We start from the raw sequence: 18,390 nt of genomic DNA, 5'->3' as shown, positions 1-18,390 counted from the left end.
CCTTTCTGATGATGATGATGATTATTATTATTGGCAAGAATTTCTATGACCCCTTCCTCAAGAGTAGTTTACATTGAAAATGCTACAGCTATGTGATAGGCATCTAGTTACATTATAACCTGAAAAGTGTGAGATTTATCATTTTTATATTCCCAAATCAACAGTGTGAATATTTACTTTATTCACTGCTGTGTCCTCAGGCAATAAGCTAGCACTCAGTAAACATAGGTAGGGTGAACTTGTTGAATTAATGATCAATTATAACTGTTTTTTTTTTGACAGGAGAGTTTTTTTTCCCCTCCAATTCTCTTTTAAAATGATTTTTTCTCAAATTGTCTCTTCATCTTCTTTGTCCATTTATTTATAGGGATCTTATGTCTTTCTTGCTAATTACTTTATGCTATTTATATAAGAGAGACATGAATCTTCATATTTTCTACAATTTTTTTCTGAACTATTTTGCTTTTCATTTGTCAGTTTTTGTTTTGTAGAAATTTTGTTTCTGTAACTAAAGTGTTTTTTAATCAGTTCAAAGCTAATAGAGCTTCTGTATTCTGGAACAAAAATTATTTTGTAAATTATTTATCCTGAAATGATAGGGGTGTAGTGTGTAAGTCAGAATTTTTTAAAGTTTAAATAAGGTAATCAAATATGGACATATATTTACATATGTGAATTCTTAAATAAGTGGTATTGGTAGTTGAAAGGAATTTCTGCAAGTGGACATGAGGAAGATTTAAGACAACCGGCGTTGGTTTCCATTTGTTCTGTTGTCCTGTCAGCCAGTCTCCCTTCTTCTCTTGACACTTTTTTTATGCCATGTTAATATTAATGAATTCATTAAAACCAGATGTCTTACTTGGTGGGTTTGGTATCCTGCTGATAATTGTGGCATTGAGGTTTTAACTACATAAACTCACTTGATTAAACATTTTCAAATCAGGGTATAACAAGAGACTCATCCTCCCTCATTCCCCCCAACATAATGTTCCCTGGTGTTCTGGCATGGGAGTGAAACTCTAATAGAATTTAAATAGACCTCATAGGGCGACGGGTTGTGTGGCACAGAAAGGAGCAGCAGGATGGAGGTGGTGGCCTCAGATTCTCTGGGTTCTGTATCTGGCCAAACTCTGCATCTGGTGTTTCCCAGGAAAGCTGGTGCCAGTGTCATACAATGCCACATCTGTTTTCAACAAATGTTTAAGCACCGAGTTCTTAAATTCCTGGCATGGAAACCTGGCATCCAGTAATTCCAAAAATAGGTTTGAAATTTCAGCAGATTTGGGGTTAACAAACCTTTCCTTATTTTTCTGTTTAGGAGTCAGTTTTATATTTTGCTCTTTCACTGTGTAGTTTTAAAAATGTAGTTTTTACCAGGTTGTGTTGTTACAAATTCATATGAATAACCTATTTCAGTATCTTGGTATTTACCATTAATTCTATCTGAATGTTTAATATGGAATCATTGGTATGAATACTTTCTGTAATTATTAAAAAATGGAAATATTTATATTGAAGATAAATTCTTTTAGAACCTTCAAAAGAAAGAATTAAGTGGGTGTATCAGACCCTTAATTTATGTTGCTTTATTTACTCCTATAATAATATAATGTAAGGTAGACCTGACTATTTTCATAAATAAGGAAACTGAGGTCTACATAAACTAACTAACTTGCCAATGATCAAGCAGCCAGTTATTGGCTCAGCTTTGATTCTCCCTAGGTCTGACCTGCAGGGCCCACCTGGCCATTGTACCACCCTTGCAGTGGCCAAATCTGCGAAGCCAAGCCTAGCCATTGTTACTTTAGTGGGATTCATGATTCTTGACATCCTACATTCTATCACAGCAAATTCACTTTAAAATATTGCTTACTTCAGAATCTATTTTCAGCCTTCTACTTTCTATAATACTACAACTCTACCCACTGAATTTTTGTGCTACTGTTTTTTTCAATCCAGTTTATAGCATTTTAAAAGTTGATAGTTTGGCTTATCCCTGGCTCATGCCTGTTTTTCCTAATAAGAATAAAGCTCACAATCAGATTGTTGTTAATGGGCAATTTATTTTTAATTTAGTTGAACATTTACCATTCACATTGCATTCTATTTTTAAAAATTTATGCCTGCTAGTTATTTTTGGACGGGACTTTTTTTTGTAATTAAGTTTTAAATAGATACTATGTTCAGTTGGCTTTAAATTCAAAAGGTATAAAATAAAAATAATAATAACAAAAGTTAGCTAGTCCTGTGTAGCACTTACTGCATTCCAGGCATTCTTTTTAGCATTTTTATTGCATTAATTTAACCCTCACGAAAGTGATGCTGTAGGTACTACTGTTATCCCTATTTTGCAATAGGTGAACAAGCGAGAGAGGAATACCTGAATAAGAAACCTGGTCTGGGTTTTTTCCTTTGGCCGGTTAAATGTCACAACCTTTGGAAGGTCTGTTAGGAAGATAACTCTCTCTTATGGGTTGGATTCAGTATGCCTACCACCAGGCTTTTTTTTTTTTTTTTTTTTAAATAACACTTACTGCATTTTTGCATTTTTCTGTTATCTCATTTTTAGACCAAAAACTTCCCTAAGGCAGATACCCAGACTTATGCTTTTGTGCAGCCCAAGGACTAAGCACAGTTTCTGGCACAACTAGGTACTTACTAAGCACTGCTTTGCTTTGCCAGGACTATTTTCCCATTAACAAATGACTGTATCTGCTCTGCTTACTTCACAGAACTAGGAAATCAAACAAGAGTTCATAGCTGTTTGTAAACTTCATAGCATGCACAAATAGATATTAAACCAATTACAGAGTCCATGCTATATGCTTAATGAAGACGGATGCTTTTAACACCTCTGGACATTAACAGAGGGGTTGGCACCCAGCACAAATAGGATCTCAGCAATCCAAAGTGTCATCCTGTTCTGGCCTGCTTGTTTGAAATTGATAGTCTTAATTATTTCAAATGCTTTTTGTATATTCTGATTGCATGCATTCTACAGAAGCAGATAAAATTGAGTCTTTTTGGTTTTCGTTTGTAGAGACAGGATATCACTATGTTGCTCAGGCTGGTCTTGAACTCCCGGCTTCAAGCAATCCTCTCACCTGGGCCTCCCAAAGTGTTGGGATTAAGGTGTGAGCCACAGTGCCTGGTCAAAGAGAGGAGTATTTATGTCTTGACAGTTACATATTGCATACTTACACAGTCTAAACTAGTTGCATAATGGTTCTGCTATCTAAATCAGTGTTTCTTGGCATTGGCCACATATAAAAGCCATGAGGTTGTACTTTTGTTTTTGGAAATTAAACATTCTTAGGTTCTGCCCCCAGATTCATGGAATCAGGGTCTCTTGGTGGGAGGGAGAGATCACCATAGGTAATTTTTATGAGTATCTAGGGATGAGAAGTATTCTAAACATGTTCTAAATACTGTCTAAATACTGTGAAAATAATGGCTTAGTGTCCACAACTTTTAACAGAAAATGCAGTTGTTTCATATATGATAGCTCTCAAGAGCACTAACATTTACTTTGTTACTCTAATGTATATTTTACAGTCAGTTTATGCTGGTCAGTTCTGTACATACTCTAATTACTCAAAACCATATGGCCACGGCAAGCAGCTGATAAGTAGGTGGTACAGTGGCTCACGCATGCAAGCCCAGCACTTTGGGAGGCCAAGGCTGGCAGATCAGGAGGTCAGGAAATTGAGACCATCCTGGCCAACATGGTGACACCCCGTCTCTACTGAAATACAAAAAAAGTTAGCTGGGCGTGGTAGCGCATTCCTGTAGTCCCAGCTACTTGGGAGGCTGAGGCAGGGGAATCGCTTGAACCTGGGAGGCTGAGGTTGCAGTGAGCTGAGATCGTGCCATTGCACTCTAGCCTGGGCAACAGAGCAAGACTCTGTCTCAAAAAAAAAAAAAAAATCATCTTTGCCTTGTTTGGGAGAAATTTGGGGTGTTGACCAGCTAGCACTCCCTTATTTTAACAGAAAGTACAGCTTTACATGTAGACATTTTATGATTTGCTGCGGAGATGAGCAGCCATCTATTCATGCAGGAGCCTTGATGAGGCTCATCAGTTTCCATAAAAGGATGTCATTCTTACTATCTGCTAGTATGATGGTCAGAGTATTATGTGTGCCCTTAGTAACATACAGGACTAGCAGGCGAGGCCCCCATCAGAGAATATAACCTGGAGTGATCTGATACACAGTTTTTGTCAAATACCTCATTATGGAGAATTGTTTGAAGGACATGCAGTCCAAGTATTTATTCTAGAGTTTATTTATTTATTCTAAAGTTTATTCTGGTATCAAGGTGAGCCATCAAAAAGCTGTTTTAAAAATATCTTATCTTGCTACTCCTACCTTACTTAATTTCCTCACTTGTGAAAGAGAGCTTGAGTTCCCAATCACATGCATTGTGAGTTTATCCAATGGGTATGTGATCCAGCAGGAGCATAGCTGTGGATAATTAGGGAATTGAAAAAATTAATAATCAAGTATAACCCTGTGCCAGTAGGCTGAAACTTATTAAAATGCAGCCAATTCAAAAAGCTTGATTTTCTTCCTTCCGTAGAGATCATGTTAAGTGCTATTTTTCATTAAGTGGGTTTAGTATACAAAGTGGAAGTGTGGCACTCCCATTCTGATTATTTTACAGCACTCAGCATTTTTCTGCGTATTTTCTTTTATATCACTGATTTTCAGTTTCTGGCTAGTTTCCCCTAGTAAAGTGAGCCATTTGTTCTTTCATCAGAAAAAAAAAAAAAAATCAGTTGATGATTTGTTTTCTAAATGAGTCATTTCCTTATTCTAACTAAAAACCTTATGTATTAAAAATGTAAGAGAAGCTTTCCCACAATTTGCGTCTGGAAACTCTGGCTGCTTTTACAAGTTGGGGGGCATTTGTTATAGAATGATTTTTTTCCACTTACTTTATAAGTCGGGAACACATTAGTACTAAATGACAAAAACCTGAAAAAAAGCTTCACTAGATGGAGATTTGTTTTAACAAATCCCGTGGTGTAGGCAGTAAGAGTTGGTACTACCAGAGAACAGGGTTTTCCCTATTTTTATCCTTACTTTGGCATCCTTAGAGCCTAAGAATTTGTCCTCAGTCTTCCCTTTTCTAGGACTGTGAAGTTCTAAAATGGCTTCTGTGCTTCTAGCAGTTACTTCCCCTGAAGATGGAAAGGCAAGGGCCGAAAGGCTTTCTTCTTCCAAGGCTGTTCGGCCCTTCCCCCTCCATTCTACCAGGAGTTGTTTAAATTTTATTGAAGGAAACTACAACACATGGTCACTTCTAAGTATAGGGGAGTGGAGAATATACTTCTTTTACTTTTGACATATATAGCAGGAGAGACAAAGAGAAGAGGCAGATGAGTGGCTTCTTTCTTCTTTTACAGTCTCTAACAAGTGTTCTTACTGAAAATGGGCCAGTATTTTTTTTTTTTTTTGTATTTTGCCTTTAATATTGCTACTTTTCTTTAGTCATAATTTAGGAATTCGGAACACATTTAGTCTGAATTGATTCAAATAGGTCATTCTTTTTTTGATGTACATATTGTTTTGTAAAGTGTGGAGATTATTTAATTGATAAGTCACATTCTGAAATCCATATGGGTAGATGATATGTTACAAACTTTAATGCTTTTAGAATGCAGAGTCTGTTGTAGCCTTTTGAACAATTTTGAATTTTCATGAGACAAGTTGAAAGTAGTAACTATAGATTTTGAACAAATGGCAGTTTTTATACCAAAGTAGCATTAGAGGAGTTTTTTAGGAATCTGATTGAAGGGAGATAAAAGCAATAAAATATTGGAAATGAGGTAAAATTGTATACTTCGTAAGACAAGTAATGCTTTTGTTTGAGAGTAAATGAGGAGAAAAATAATGACAAACAGCAGAGGTGATCTTAAGATAGTAAAACAAGGAAAGAGCAATCAAACAGATTCTGCTGCAAATCTTTTCTACCACGTACAAGTAGCTGCACTTTCCATGTAACCTTCTTCCATTGTGCCTCAGTTTTCCCATCTTTTTACATAACTAGTAATGATGCTAATCTCCTAGTATCATTTCCACCTAGGAAACTGCTTGACATATAATAAGAGGTAGTTAGTATTTAGCTTCCTTTAATGAATGCATAAAGGTGAATATTGTGCCTACTTTCAAAAGCAAAGCATGTCTAGTTCAGTGTCTGTGGCCTAGTCAATGTATCTTTCACGTTGAAGAAACCCCATACGTTATCAATAGGCTGGCTGTAAAGCTTATGGCCCAGCGCTAGTATGTATTGAGAGTGGCTACCTAAAGTGAGACAGATTTTGTAGTAAAATTTGGTAGAATTTATTGGAATTTAGAAAATATAATTATACTTTCAAAATCTTTTTTTTGTTTCTTTATAGTTTTTTATGTTTTTCTCCAAACTAGGATTTTAAGAGTGGACTTGGTATTACCATAATTCCTATGAATGTAGCAAATGTAAAACAAGTGGACCGAACTGTGAAACAGTGTTTTGAAATAATCACTCCCTATAGGAGTTTCAGGTAAGCTATTTGTAAACATTTTGTGTTCGTACTGCTATAGGAAAGCTTGGGTGATCCACCTTTATGTTGTTCATGGTGATTTTTCTCTTGTAGGCCATTTAAAGTTATCTTCCTGCTTTTCCATATTGTCTAATTCATTAGCCACTATGTAAAAACAGCTTGTAAAAGTGACCTGGATAATCACAAAACATGCAAAAATATTTATTTCATGAAATTTGAGTAATTTCTTAATACATAATTTTCTTACTGGGCATGGTGTATGTTAATTTTTTGAAAACAAATGTGTGATAATTTCCTTCTCATTTAGAAGAAATGAAATAAAAACATATTACATTGTCTTTAAGTTGTATTGCTGTTTATCTTCTTTTAGCCTGATCAAATACAATCCCTCATTTAAAAATCAATTCCTAATTACATTTGTTCCATATGATTTCCTCCAGGGACTCCAGCTTCAAATGATACTAAATTTAATGAATCTCTTAGCACCTATTGATCGAAATATTTTAGCATTTTTTATATATCTTGTATTATGGTATTCTACTAACTGTATCATTATGACAATGAAACAGATAATTTAAAGTACTTAATATGTTTTAATAAACTAAAATGACTCCATAGTTTTAGTATACAGAAGAGGCATAAGTTAACATCTTTTGAGTTCAACTATATTAATTAGTTTGTTATAAATAATCACATCACAGAGTAGAGTGCAAGTCAGAGGCAATTGTTCTAGGCCTTTAAAGGACTAACAATTAGGAATTTCAAAGATACTATCAAGTGTGTTACTCATTTTGCCTGTTAAACTATATCCATTGCCTCAAATTTTGAGAAAGAAATGATTGCATAAAAATAACAAGCTTTATTTTTACATTGCAGATTCTAGCCAAAACTAAAAATATAGATATTAATATATTGTCTGTGACAAATTTCTAGTAGAACCAGAAACCACTAAGAGTGATGGAATCCTAAAGAGCTTCAAAAAGTATAATTCATGTAGGCCATTTATTTTTATGGATTATTTAGAATATGTTAGTTGTGATTTTCATTATATTTCAAAGCATTTTCCTCTTTACAAAAGAAAATTTTAATATGCATCAGTTTTGTGGGTCATTGACCGAGTATGTAGCACTGTAGCACGTTCCTTTGCACATTGTAGGGGCTCAGTAAATATTTCTTGAAGGAATGAACTACTGTTTAATGTTTTTATTCGTTCACTTGAGCTCCCAGTAAACATTAAGATTCAGAATAAATCAGAACGTGGCTAAAAATGTGTTAGAAAACTGTTAGAATGGTAACCACTTAAAACTTTTTTGATTTCCCAGTTTCTTAGAACCATCTGGGCATTCTTCTAATTAAAAAAAAAAAAAAAGAAGGAAAATCTATTCTTAAGTTTGAAAAAAAAGTCACAATTTCTGGTGGGTGTTTTTGATAACATAGCTTCAGACTATCATGGCATACTTGCTTGGCAAAATATTCCAGTAGCCCTGAAACTCTGCCAATAAACTCTTATTGATGATTACATAACCATTGCTTAGGAAACATAGCCTCTTGTTTAGACTTGTGACCTAACAAGGCAAATTTTATGTTTTCTTTGGAAAATGTGTATGTTAATTTTGGTTCAAGATGCGTAAACAAAGACATAAGCAATGTGGAAAATTAAAAGGAAAAAAACCACGATTTGTTGAGTTAAATGATTTTTAACAGAAAAGACAACCCAGAACTGCCTAGCAGGCATATTTTTCAGCTGTTGTTTAATTTGTGAGTGAAATGAATATGCAAACTGAACATACTGCTTAATTGGCCTTTACAAGGGAGATCGATAACACAGAAACGTTAATTGTTTCAGCTTTACAGCCGAGACTGAGAAAGAGAAACAAGACTGGATTGAAGCTGTGCAGCAATCAATAGCAGAAACTCTCTCTGATTATGAAGTAGCTGAGAAGATTTGGTTCAATGAATCCAACAGAAGCTGTGCAGATTGTAAAGCCCCGGATCCTGACTGGGCATCCATCAATCTCTGTGTTGTCATCTGTAAGAAGTGTGCAGGTAATTAGTGATAAGTTTTGCTCATCACTGCTTTGTGGCAGACGGACACTGAATGCTCTTCATTGTTATATATTATATATCGTAGCTAATGGTTGTGAAAAGTAAAACCAGAGAAAGCTTATTACATTTAAATCAAATTCAGAAATAGCTTATGAGTCTAAACTTCTCTTATGTATGACTTAGATATAAAAATGGATTTTTAAGCATGTAATCATATTTTGTGCCTACTGGTCAATGTATAGATTTGAAAAAGGCAATGTTGAAATTTCTAGATTTTAGGTAAGTATGTTTTAGTATGCATCCTGAACAAGCTTGCATCTTTAACTTGAAGATTCGTCCACCTTTCCCCAGTCATTTTTGGTAACACATATTTTTCACCTCAATGTTGTTTTGAGCACTAAACTTCATATGCCAGATCTGGTATCTCTTATAATAAGAATTTTTATAAAGAAGCACTTCATAAGACTATTGATGTTTATGAATACAAACCGGTACTATGACTGGTTTTCTTCTTGTGACCTCACGCCTGACAACCTGACCTCTCCGTGTATTTGAGAGCTCAGACAGTTGCCCAAGTCAGTGGAAGGAAGTGGACCTCAGCTTAGGTGTGTGATCATGGAAGTTTTGGAGAAAGTTAACCACAGTCTAAACTTCAGTTCTCTTGGACTACCTGTGTCCCACCACCTTCTCCCTCAGTGTCTGTATACACACACACACACACACACACACACACCACACACACAGAGAGAGAGAGAGAGATGAGAAAGGCAGAAAGAGAGAGAGAGAATGCAGCTCAAATGCCAACCACTGTGCTGGTGTGCGGAATTGAAAACATGTATAAGACATGACATTTCCTTCACAATAATGAGACGAATGAATGTTGGACTAGAGTTGAATACAGGCTTCAGTGAGAACGCTGGACAGGAGCGCCTACCTCAGCTAGAGTGCAGTGCGTAGTGCAGCCACAGGAGTCGCTTCAGATCCTGAACACTTTTCTAGAGCACTGTTCAACTGCATTTCTCATCAAACTAAGTTTTCCTCACCAGCTAATTAATAATATCAATCACAACAAAAAATGCCCGTGAATCACCTTCTACTTTGTATTTTATCCCATCTTTTTCTTCTCTCCAGTTTCATTGGAAGAGACGGCCTTTGTGCTCTTCACAGCTGCTTTTTTCTACCTTTGCTTCCTTTCTTTCCTCCCTCGTTAGGATACCACTTCATCACTTATTCACTCTCTTATGTAAGTATTCAGCTATGGCTTCTTTTGTTTCATTGTATAAACTTGCACAGATTTGTCTCATTAAACCATCAGGATTTCTGAAAGTTACCCATTTCCTTCTATGTGTCAATCTCTGTCCCCTTTTCCTTTCATAGACAGGATGTTATAAAGAGTTGTAGTGTGCATAGGTTTTTTTCATTCCTTTAACTTCCTAAGTTTTCTTCAGCATTCTGTAATCAGCTACCTTTTCACTCAACTGCCGTAAAAATCTTTTCACCACATTTACCAATGTATTTTACCTCTCAATTTCGGTGTGGTCACTTACTATCTTTATTATTGTCTCTTTATTTGAGACTCTTGACAACATGTCTCTCTGTGACATCCATCCTCCCTTGGCTTCCAATATACCATTCGCTCTGTGTATTCTTATTACCAATCTTTTTTTTCCAGGTTACTTTTCATGCTTGTGAGATACATGTGTTCCCTTGGGTTACATGCTCACTTCTCTTTTACTGTGTTGCTGCTGAGTGATGTTATTTATCACTTTAATTCCACACTCATTTTTAAGCAGATGATTCTCACGCTGTTGGACACCAAACTCTTATGATTATATGCCTACTAGAATCTCTACTTAGATTTGCCAAATACACCTCAAATGTAACATGTCAAAAATGGAGCAGTTTTCATAAAACTGCACATTTTCATACCTTCTCAATCTTGGTCAGAAGCAATACTGTCTACGCTGCACTCTCAAAGCCTAAAATCTGAGACACCTTCTTGACTCTTCCTCTTTCCTTCAAACCCACCAAGTCTCATTCATTTTATCTTATCAACCTCTCTCAATCTGTCGGCTCCATTTTGTTTTCCTGCTGCCTCAACTCAGAATCTGTCATGCCTGGGTTACTCCAGCAACCCCTTTCATCTCTTCCTACAGGATTTTACGTTTTTACCTTCTGGGTACTGTATTGCCTGTAGGTAGTCATTATAAATGCAAACCTATGCAGATTTCTTCCATGGGAATCTAGGGCTTTGTGCTTTAAGTAGTTTCTACCAAAAAAAAAAAAAAAAAAAAAAAAAAAAAAAGACAAGAACCTCTTACCTATTGTAGGGAAAGGAATGACTATTCATTGTTCATTAGGCTAAGGGCCCTTAAGATCAAGGATAGTGGACTGTATACTTTTTTTCCTTCTCAGCTTTGAAATAATCTGACATAGCCTGGTTGCTCAGTGATGACTGAATGATGATTTACACAGCAAATTGAATTGACAGTAATAAAATTCTGGGCTCTTACTCTCTTCCAGACATACTTGTTGAATAAAGTATTCATGTCAGATTTTTAAGGACACACTTATTAGACATGTAACTAGTTTTACAATAGTCAAGTTTTCGTAACAGTAAAGAAATATTATCTGCATTTACATACATGTGGTTTTAGCAAGCTTTACAAAAGGTTTCCAGTGGCCCATTTCTAGCTGATTACCAAATGAGGAAATATTTATACATGTATCTGTACATATGCACACATGCACATAAATATATTTTTAAGTGTAGTTTTTTTATCAGTGCAGATGCTGATGATGATTGCTGCTGTTTTTATTGTAGCCAGCTGTGATTTGTCTAATTCCCACTACTATTGTTAGTGCTCTTGTCATCTTGTCATTGAGGAAAGCAGGTATCGGCGTGTTTTAAGTTGAGAAGATACGCAACGAACATACACAGACATATACACTTTTTTTCAAAACAAAGTAAAATAAATTTACATACAAATTAAAATGGAAATGCAATTGTGTTTTGACTCTAGGCCAGCATAGATCTTTGGGACCAAAAGATTCCAAGGTTAGAAGTCTAAAAATGGATGCTAGCATTTGGAGCAATGAACTCATCGAGGTGAGTCTTATTTAACCTGAATGGGGTTGTGGTAGGGGTTCAGTTTGCAGAGACTGGGAAGAGGTATGCCATGGGGTGTGGTGGCAGGAATTTTTCTCAGGGCTCTTTGATAAAGTTCTCATTACATTATGAAAAAGGCTTATAGACTTTTTAATAGCAACTCTTTGAGAATGCTTCCTAAATGAGATAGTTATTTTAAAAGTAAAAGTATAGATGATCTTAATAATAATAATAAGGACTTAGAAAGGTTTGCCAGTTTTTTTTTTATGCTGGAACTATGTGTGTGTATGTGTGTCTGTGTGTGTGTGTGTCTGTGTGTGTCTGTGTGTGTGTCTGTGTGTGTGTGTCTGTGTGTGTGTGTATGTGTGTGTGTGTGTTTGTGTGTGTGTGTGTGTGTGGGTGTGTGTGTCTGTGTGTATGTGTGTGTGTGTCTGTGTGTGTGTGTGTGTGTGTCTTAAACCCAGCATGGGTAAAATAATAGGAGAGTGAATGAGAACATTTGGAAAAATTTACTGTTCTTTACCTTGGCCATACTCTGTCATTAACTGTGATCGAGGCTGCTTTGCTGGGTCCTGTCCATTTTCAGCTCCTGTTCCACCACCAAGCACTTTAGACAGCATTAGCCCACCTACCCGGCCATTTAAAGTGAATCTGTCTCAGTTGGAGTGTCAAAGAATGAAAATACTTTTGCTACTATTTGTGTTGTTTGCAATTCTTTACAAGCTAATTTCTTTCCATTATTTAGAGTGGCTAGGCTGTATTCAAAACTGATCATAGTATCTGCTTTCACTCCTTTTTCTGGAAGAGTTAGGTCTGTCAGTTGTTTTCCTGTACTTTGTACTAAGTTATGCTTTAATTTGTAATATAATTCAGTTTCCTGCAGATTCAAATACCTTTTATGAACTGATATATTATGGTTTTTTTTTTTTTTTTTTGACAATTCAGCTTTTTATTGTCATTGGAAACAAAAGAGCAAATGACTTTTGGGCTGGTAATCTTCAAAAGGATGAAGAATTACATATGGACTCACCAGTAGAAAAGAGAAAAAACTTTATTACTCAGAAATATAAAGAAGGAAAATTCAGAAAAACCCTTTTGGCATCTCTCACTAAAGAAGAATTAAATAAGGTATTCAGTTAAACATAACAGGAGACATGGATTTTAATGTCTTTTTAATGATGTGCCAAGATTCTTGAGAAAAAGTAAAAAATCTTATACTATGTGACAAAATTATTTATTTTATTTCCTTTTGTGAGATTATTTCAGTGGTTTCCCCCTTGTTTCACTTAAGGATTCATTGTCAAAAAAGCATAATTCTTCCTCCATAACTGAAGTTTCCTGCTAACTCATGGTGCCACAATCTGAGGATCTGGAAGCAAATGGGGATCCAGTAAAGTGAAGTCTGAGGACTGATATAATGTGGGAAGAAAGGATGAGAAGAGATGTAGAGGCAGCTTATTATTTCAAGGCAAAAGAAAAAAAAATTCTAGCAATTCCTATTGTTTGTACAAAGATGATATATAACATAAGTAAATCATATTTTTTATTGCCTCTTTCTCACTGTTCTTCCTCCTTCCTATCCTCGGCCCCCAAGGGGAAGATCCTGAATTTGCTTTGCACTCATCTTTCAATTTCTGATAGCACTTAATAATTCAAATATTCTGCAGCTCCTGATTAGATTGGAAAATATATATTAACATTCATATGAAAAACACTTAATGGTTACTTCATTATTATATTGAAATATTTTGATTCTCTGCACATCAGTCATTATCATAGTATGTAAGCATAAAAATGTCTTCCAAAGCAAGTATGATGGATTAGGTTTAGAAGGAACATCATAGCAACCAAACAATGAATTGAGACTTGGAGGTCTTGGGTTGTAATTTAAATTCACACAAACCAGGCCTTTTGTGCCTATTGCCTAATTCATGACATAATTATTAGTAGCTGCCTTAGGATAAAAGGAATACAGACTTTATCCCATACATGAATTGTCAGACTTTCACTCATTTTAATAGCTAGAATCTTTTCTTTCCTTAAGATGTGTATTTTCTTTTAATGACCAGGCTCTGTGTGCTGCTGTAGTGAAACCAGATGTTCTAGAAACAATGGCTTTGCTGTTCAGTGGAGCAGATGTCATGTGTGCCACTGGAGACCCCGTGCATAGCACCCCCTATCTGCTAGCCAAGAAGGCTGGGCAAAGTCTGCAAATGGAATTTCTCTACCATAACAAATTCTCAGGTTCGTCACTGTCTCTTCATTAACCTGGTCTCTTCCGATATATCCGTAAAAGGACTGAAGCATAAATCTATTTATTTTTCAAATAAGAGAATCCATCAGAATGAAGAAAAATGTAATTACTCAAAAGATGGAGGGGCCTAAGACTATTTTTTATATCATTTCAATAAAAAGTTTAGGAAGTCAATCTTTTATATTCCTTTAATCTTATAAATGGAAGATTAAAATAGCTAACGCACATAATCATTTCCACCAACATTAAATCCGATTTTCATATATGAATAATAAACATGACTTAAGTGCTTATTTGCAAATTTTATGCAAAGTAAAATAAATATCTCTTTATAATTATTCTTTGGTAAATTTTAAGTAGTTTTTCTTCTAGCTCAAAACTCATGTACATATTATAAGCAAAAGGAAAATTGTTTATATTTTAGATATTTCTTTAATTTTTCTAGATTTCCCTCAACATGATATTCATTCTGAAGGTGTATTAAGTCAAGAGTCTTCCCAGTCCACATTCCTCTGTGACTTTTTGTATCAAGCTCCTTCTGCTGCTTCTAAACTCTCTTCAGAGAAAAAACTGCTTGAAGGTATTTTTTTCTGTTCCTTTCAGATATTATCTGATAAAAACTTTATTCCATCATCAAAACAATTAGGTTTAGATTTTGATTTTTTGAGATGTTAGATTTGATCTCCAAGTAGAGATATTTTTGAGGATTTATAAACGCTTCTAGGTACAAATATTATTTCATATACTGCAGCAGGGATTTACCATTGGGTTGGAATGCTGAGTGAATTCTCAACAGAATTCACTGATATCTACCTTAAGGCTAACCAATTCTGTTTCAGGTTATAAAGGTTATTCTGACAAAAAAAAAAGGTGAAACTCAGCCCCTTTCCTTAGGGATGGACACCCCAACTGGCTCACTAGATAATGCAGATAAATGTGAACACATAGGAAGAAATGACAAGTTTTTAGTACATATTCAATTAGAGTACTAAGTAATATCAAAAAGTTCACTTTTTTTTTCTGATGAAAAGTGCGTGTGTCTGTGTGTGTGTGTGTTTAAGTAAAATGAAACTTAAACTTGATTTCAAAAAGTGGTGAGAATCTGATTTAAGAACATATTCTAGGTTTGGGGAATTATCTGAGCAGAGTCACAATGGGGCATTTATTCATTTATCCTTCCAACTCCTTGTGTCAAACTGATGCTAGGTATTGGGAGTTTAAAAATGACTAAGACACAGCCCTTATGCTCATGTATATACATTGGAACAAATCTGAGAAATATAGGCAGGAAAATATAATGCAATCTGCCTTACTAGAACAAAGAGTGTAAGAGAGATTTAGCTGTACCTGCCAATTGATGGTGGCCATTGATGGGCTCCGGAGCCTAGCATTAATTCAGTAGGTGATATAATTCAGCTATATTACTCAATCAAAAGAACTATAGAATGACAAACTCACTGTAGAGTGTTAATCCTCATATATGTAATTTGCAGTTCTTATTTCAATATAAAAGCTTTATTTCCATATATATATATATATATATATATATAAAACATGTAATATATCCTGAAGCAGAATTATATTGAGATTAACTATACATTATTAGATTTTCCTGAAAAGAATAGCTGTCCTATAGTGAGTGAGCATGTATTATGTGTAAGGCATGGCTTTAGGTACTTTACATACATTAATTACAATCCTCATAAAAGTCTGCAAGATCATTGATGTTATGTCGATTTTCACATGAACAATGAAGCTCAGCATGAAGCAGAAGTTTACACCTGATTTGTGTTCTCATTGTTACAGTAGCACTTTAGCTTTGGTCAAGGTGTGACAGCCAGATGACAGTAGAATGGCAGAGCATTTTTATCGTTTGAATTAGGTGTTTTTGATTCTTTCGACAATTGGTTTTTGTCATCCTATACTCAGCCTAGCCAATAATAAATGTCAGATTTTACTGTTTTTGTTGTTTTGTTTTATTGTCTTCCACTTTTACTGTCAGTATTATCCCTAAGTAGTTAAAAGATAAGCGATCAGAAGATGAAAGTTCTTGGACACTCTGTGAATTGACTATATCAATCATCAAAATAATTAAGATACTTAAAAAAAAGTTTAGAAGAATGTTTCTTCTAAATACTCGGATATCACAGACTCACTCTTCAGACCAGTTTTATAAAGCTCAAATGGGGATTAAAACACAAGATTTTCTTCCCAAGACTTTTCAATATATTTTAAGCATTGTACAGGTTAAAAATAATCTTTATATTATTTTTGACAATTGTGGTTATAATATTTGTAAACTTACCAGTCTTCTTTAATATTTTCTTGAAACAGATTGGTTTTTAAATTTACTTGAGCACTACATTGATGTAATAAATAATTGTAACTAAATAATTCCTTTTTTTGCATATTAACTATGGATTTTTGGTTAAAATATATTTTAAAAAAGAAACGAGTGCATTATCTATGTATGTAATTTACGGATATTTTTCCATTTTAAAACACTACCTTTTAGGTAATATGAAAGTTAGCTTCTGTATTTTTTCTATATAGTACAATAGCAATGATTTTAGTGAAAATATTCTGGCAGGGTATTCTTTGATTGTCTTAATATCTTTCATCCAATTTACCAGCAAGTTCTATCACTTCAAACTCAAAATAGATCTTGAAGCAGTTGGCTACTCTTCATTTCCACTGACATCCTTCCAGCCACAGTAACCATCCTGAACTACCTATGCTATAGTGCCTTCCTTAATTGTCTTTCTGTATTTACCCTAGCTTCCCTTCAAAACTGTCTCCAAAAAAGAGGCTTATCTTTTTTGTTTCCTTCCTTCCTTCCTTCCTTCCTTCCCTCCCTCCCCCCCTCCCTCCCTCCCTCCCTTCCTTCCTTCCACTCTCTCTTTTCAGATGGAGTCTTGCCCTGTCGCCCAAACTGGAATGCAGTGGCACAATCTCGGCTCACTGCAACTTCTGCCTCCCGGGTTCAAGTAATTCTCTTGTCTCAGCCTGCTGAGTATTTGACATTATAGGCACCAACCGCCACACCCAGCTAATTTTTGTATTTTTAGTAGAGATGAGATTTCACCATGTTGGCCAGGCTGTTCTTGAACTCCTGACCTCAAGTAATCTGCCTGTCTCAGCCTCCCTATGTGCTGGGATTACATGCATGAGTCATTGCGCCTGGCCAATTATCTTTAAAAATGGAAATCACCCAGGTAGTCAGAAGGCTGGGATAGGAGGATTGCTTGAACACAGCTTGGGCTACATAGGAAGATCATGTCTTCTAAAGGTCAACAACAACAACAAACAAACTGGAAAAGTGAACATGTAATTCCATTGCTCAAGTCTAGTGGCTCCTCATTCCAGAATATAACCTTATTTTTTATTGTGACCTAAAAGACCTTTTTAGTAGAATGGCGTGAACCCGGGAGGCGGAGCTTGCAGTGAGCCGAGATCGTGCCACTGCACTGCAGCCTGGGAGACAGAGCAAGACTGTGTCTCTACATGGTTGCTTGCCTGGCTGCGCTGGTTTCCTCCCTATTCCTGGAACATGCCAAGTCCTTTTCTGCCTCTTTTGGTCCTTTTCACCTGCTGTTCCCTCTGCAAAGAGGACACTTCCCCCAGTCTGGTTCCTTGTTATTTAGGAATCAATTCAGTTCCCTCTAGTTAGTGAGGCCTCTCTGACACCCTACTAATGTGTGAACCCACTGCCAGCCCTTCTCGTTCATAGGATGCTGTGTATATTCGTCCTACCACTGATCACATGGAGATGTGCTGTTTCCATTTATTTGTTTCTCTTTCCCCCGAAGTGAAAGCTCAATGAGGCATCAGCTTTTTCTAGCTTGTCAAAGATTATCAAATCTTTGATACCCAAAACAGTTTCAGCACATGGTAGGACATGATAAATATTTGTGGAATGATAGAAGAATCATTTTTTAGGAAAGTTACCACTAGTGTAAATGGATGACTCATATGTCAATAATTTGGTTTTGATCTGTGGATAAAAAGATATAATTGCTGGCACAAAGCATATTTTGTGCAGAAAGCCCCTACTTACAAATGAACAGGAAAAGTTGAACTATCCAGAAAAACTTCTGTATTTGTTTCTTTTTCTCCCTTGAAGTTTGTGCAATAGTGTTGTTTCTGTTGAACATCAGATTTACGAAAACAATGAATTATTTGGAAAGATTTAGAGATTAAAGTGTGGTTGTCACCTTTGCCTCTGAAAGCAAGCACTTGGATGCTACCACTCCATCAGCACTTGTCAGGACAGCCATAGAACAAAATGATTAAAAACAGAGACAAAAGTCTGGGAATAAAATGCATGCAGTTCCAGAGTTTCAGAGGCTTCAAATTGTCAGTTCAGGTTTTCGAGATTTGAAGTTTTTCTAGCCTCTGGTTATGAAGACTGATCTGTATTTTTCTTTTTTTTTT

General features: G+C 35.6%; 1 protein-coding gene across 2 annotated transcripts in view; it reads left to right on the top strand.

Annotated features, from left to right (window-relative positions):
* ARAP2 (ArfGAP with RhoGAP domain, ankyrin repeat and PH domain 2) overlaps positions 1 to 18,390 on the top strand; it is a 178,692-nt gene that overhangs the window by 73,325 nt on the left and 86,977 nt on the right. For both annotated transcript variants that reach the window (XM_025385218.1, XM_025385219.1), the window contains exons 10-15: positions 6,432 to 6,547; positions 8,394 to 8,593; positions 11,617 to 11,702; positions 12,648 to 12,830; positions 13,772 to 13,946; positions 14,402 to 14,536. In XM_025385218.1, coding sequence (XP_025241003.1) covers positions 6,432 to 6,547; positions 8,394 to 8,593; positions 11,617 to 11,702; positions 12,648 to 12,830; positions 13,772 to 13,946; positions 14,402 to 14,536 — 895 coding nt within the window. The remainder of the gene's footprint in view (positions 1 to 6,431; positions 6,548 to 8,393; positions 8,594 to 11,616; positions 11,703 to 12,647; positions 12,831 to 13,771; positions 13,947 to 14,401; positions 14,537 to 18,390) is intronic.

This window comes from Theropithecus gelada, chromosome 5, assembly GCF_003255815.1.
Source record: "Theropithecus gelada isolate Dixy chromosome 5, Tgel_1.0, whole genome shotgun sequence".
Taxonomy (NCBI): Eukaryota; Metazoa; Chordata; class Mammalia; order Primates; family Cercopithecidae; genus Theropithecus; species Theropithecus gelada.
Note: the sequence above shows the minus strand (reverse complement) of the source record. Positions and strands in the feature narration are given on the sequence as shown.